General features: G+C 31.0%; 1 protein-coding gene across 1 annotated transcript; it reads left to right on the forward strand.

Moving 5' to 3' along the window:
• The first annotated feature begins 1,324 nt into the window (after positions 1-1,324).
• On the forward strand, positions 1,325-2,965 carry LOC100875562 (mitochondrial import inner membrane translocase subunit Tim17-A). Its single transcript, XM_076532495.1, has 2 exons — positions 1,325-1,577; positions 2,194-2,965. The coding sequence occupies exons 1-2, from the start codon at positions 1,485-1,487 to the stop codon at positions 2,677-2,679; spliced, it is 579 nt and encodes a 192-aa protein (XP_076388610.1). The 5' UTR covers positions 1,325-1,484; the 3' UTR covers positions 2,680-2,965.
• Positions 2,966-3,451: the final 486 nt, after the last annotated feature.

The raw sequence follows: 3,451 nt of genomic DNA on the forward strand, positions 1-3,451 counted from the left end.
GTAAGGTTAGGTTGGTTTTGTACTTTTGCGTTTGACTTTTAAGGTCAGTTTAGGTTCTTCAGAAGATTAGGTTTCAAGCAAGGATAGGATAAGTTAGATTTCTAGCAAGGTTAGGTTAATGTTGCACTTTCGTCTTAAAATTTTAAGATTAATTTAAGTTTGTAGTGAGACTAGATTTTTCACAAGATTAAGTTTCCACCTAGGATAGGTTAGATTAGATTTCTAGCAAGGTTAGGTTAATATTGCACTTTCGTCTTAAAATTTTAAGATTAATTTAAGTTTGTAGTGAGACTAGATTTTTCACAAGATTAAGTTTCCACCTAGGATAGGTTAGATTAGATTTCTAGCAAGGTTAATGTTGCACTTTCGTCTTAAAATTTTAAGATTAATTTAAGTTTGTAGTGAGACTAGATTTTTCACAAGATTAAGTTTCCACCTAGGATAGGTTAGACTAGATTTCTAGCAAGGTTAGGTTAATGTTGCACTTTCGTCTTAAAATTTTAAGATTAATTTAAGTTTGTAGTGAGACTAGATTTTTCACAAGATTAAGTTTCCACCTAGGATAGGTTAGACTAGATTTCTAGCAAGGTTAGGTTAATGTTGCACTTTCGTCTTAAAATTTTAAGATTAATTTAAGTTTGTAGTGAGACTAGATTTTTCACAAGATTAAGTTTCCACCTAGGATAGGTTAGACTAGATTTCTAGCAAGGTTAGAGTAATGTTGCACTTTCGTCTTAAAATTTTAAGTTTAATTTAAGTTTCTAGTGAGGTTAGGTTTCTGACAAGATTAAGTTTCCAGCAATGATAGGTTAGGTTATATTTCTAGCAAGGTTATGTGAATTGCATACATCTGTCATTGAATTTGAAGGTTATGTTAACTTTGCAGCAAGGTTAGATTCATAGAAAGGTTAAGTTACCAGCAGTATTAGGTTAAGTCAAATTTCTAACGAGTTTAGTTTAACTTGATGCCTTTATCTTTTAATTTTGAGGTTAGTTTATGTTTCCAAGAGCTAAGAGCATCTAACTTAACCTCAAAGGTGACATAACATAGTTAAAAAATTAAACTAATTTGTTTAATATATTAAATTACGTTCACTAAACTCAGAACAAATATTTTCATAGTTTTTGTATGAATTATAGATAATTTAAATTAAAATAACCCCACACTTCAAATTTTGAAATTTAATAAATTTGTCTTCTTCGAGAAAGTACATAAAATTTTACATAAATAAAAAATAAGTAAAATCGTAGTATAATAAATTGTATAAACATGATTTGTTAAAAACTTCTCATGGTTTATAACAACACAGCTACATTCATGCTGATTATATAAAAATATATGAAACCACTATTTTTTCTATGAGAAAGATTTATGGAGACGTTTTGGATGTGTCGTTTATCTAAATATAGATAGCAGAAAATCATGTATGAAAGATTTGTAAAAACAACTTTTTGTGATTGGTAAATTTAATAAATTACACAACATGGAGTATAATCGTGAACCATGTCCTTGGAGAATAGTAGATGATTGCGGAGGTGCTTTTACTATGGGCACAATTTGTGGATCACTTTTCCAAGTAAAATTTAATTTTTTATATCAAAATTGGAAATTTTGAAATATAATTAATTGGAAATATAATTAGAAGGTTTTGCAAGATATCGAAATGTAATTTTGTCAATTAGGTTTGATATAACCTTAACAATTTTAATGTTAGATGTTAAATATTTATATTTAACTCTTGACTACTATAACATACCTTATAACTATTAAAATTAATGACATATCTTTTACATATTTCATATTGACTCAGGCAAGTTTAAAATATAAATTTTAGTAACTTGTTAATTTGATAATTTGGAAATAAAATTATCCAACTTTCCACTTTTAGAAATATCTTTATTGGATGACTTGGAACGTTTGAAACCTGCAAAGACAATTTAAATATTCTAAAAGTTAACAATTTCAAAATTCAAAAATCTAAAAGTTGTCAATTTCAACATTCCAAAATTCGAAACTCTGGAACTCAATTCACTAACTTAAAACATTTCAAACTTACAAACCCCATAATCAAAAGCTTCTCCAAATACCATTCACATCCCCCTACTTTCAACCACAAAAATAAAAAATTTACTCTTAAAATTTAAATAAATTCTATAAATTCCCTCCTTAACTCCTACTTCTCCCTCCGTCAGAGCGTCATCGGTTTCCGCAACGCGCCCTGTGGATTCCAAAAACGTCTATTCGGCGGACTAACAGCGGTCAAAAACCGAACTCCTCAACTAGCCGGAAACTTCGCTCTATGGGGTGGTTTATTTTCCGCCATCGAGTGTTCCTTGATACGTTACCGTTCGAAGGAGGACCCATGGAACTCCATATTAAGCGGTGCCCTCACCGGAGGAGTATTGGCTGCGAGAACAGGGATTCCTTCGATGATAGGCAGCGCCACAGTCGGCGGAATTTTTCTGGCGCTCATCGAAGGATTCGGTATAATGGCCACCCGACTTCACGCGGACTCCTTCGCGCAGCATCTTCAGATGTACGAAATGGAGAACCTTCCGGAATTCCATGGACTTCCGCCGAAAACGAGAGTGGGTTTCAGCGGGGCACCCATCAACTCGGATCCGTCCGCTCAAATGAACGAAAATAGCATGGAGGTCGATATGATCAGTGGCAGATGAGTCCCTTTTTTCTTTTTTTTTAAGGGTATTTTTATTTTTTGATAAGTTTTGATAGGTGGCCTCCGCCACGGTATAGCGAGGTCGTAAAATGGGGGTGCGATGAGATGTTATAAAATGAACGTTGATGGAGATATTGGAGAGGAAATATTGCAAAGTAAATGTTGCAGGAAATGTTACGTAATGTATATATTAAAAGGAATATTATAAAGAAAATATTGCAGGAAATGTTAAGAAATGTATATTAAGAGAAATATTATGAAGTAAATGTTGCAGGAAATGTATTAAATGGAATATGTATTAAAAAAATATTATGAGGTAAACATTATAGGAAATGTTATGGAATGTACATAAACTTAAAAAAAAATTACAAAATGAATTTTACAGAACATTTTAGCAAATATATATTGAAGGAAATATTAGGAAATGAATGTTACATGAAATATTACAAAGTATATATTGCAGGAAATGTTACAAAACAAAAATGAGTGTAATAAATAAATTTAGTAGAGTATATGTTTTATGCAATATATTGAAAGGGAACTGTAAAGTATAACGTATACATACAACGTGTACAGTACAAAAAGATAAACATAACTTGGAAAATTTCATGGAGTGTCAATACGTAATATGCAATATATCAAAAGGAAATCATGAAACAGAAGATAGTACATGATTTTTTGATTTCTCTCTTTATTTCACAATGAGGAATATTATTTAATAAAGATAAATACATTGAGAAACAATTTGGCGAAGTGTCAATATGCAACATGCA

The sequence above is a fragment of the Megachile rotundata genome, chromosome 6, assembly GCF_050947335.1.
Source record: "Megachile rotundata isolate GNS110a chromosome 6, iyMegRotu1, whole genome shotgun sequence".
Taxonomy (NCBI): Eukaryota; Metazoa; Arthropoda; class Insecta; order Hymenoptera; family Megachilidae; genus Megachile; species Megachile rotundata.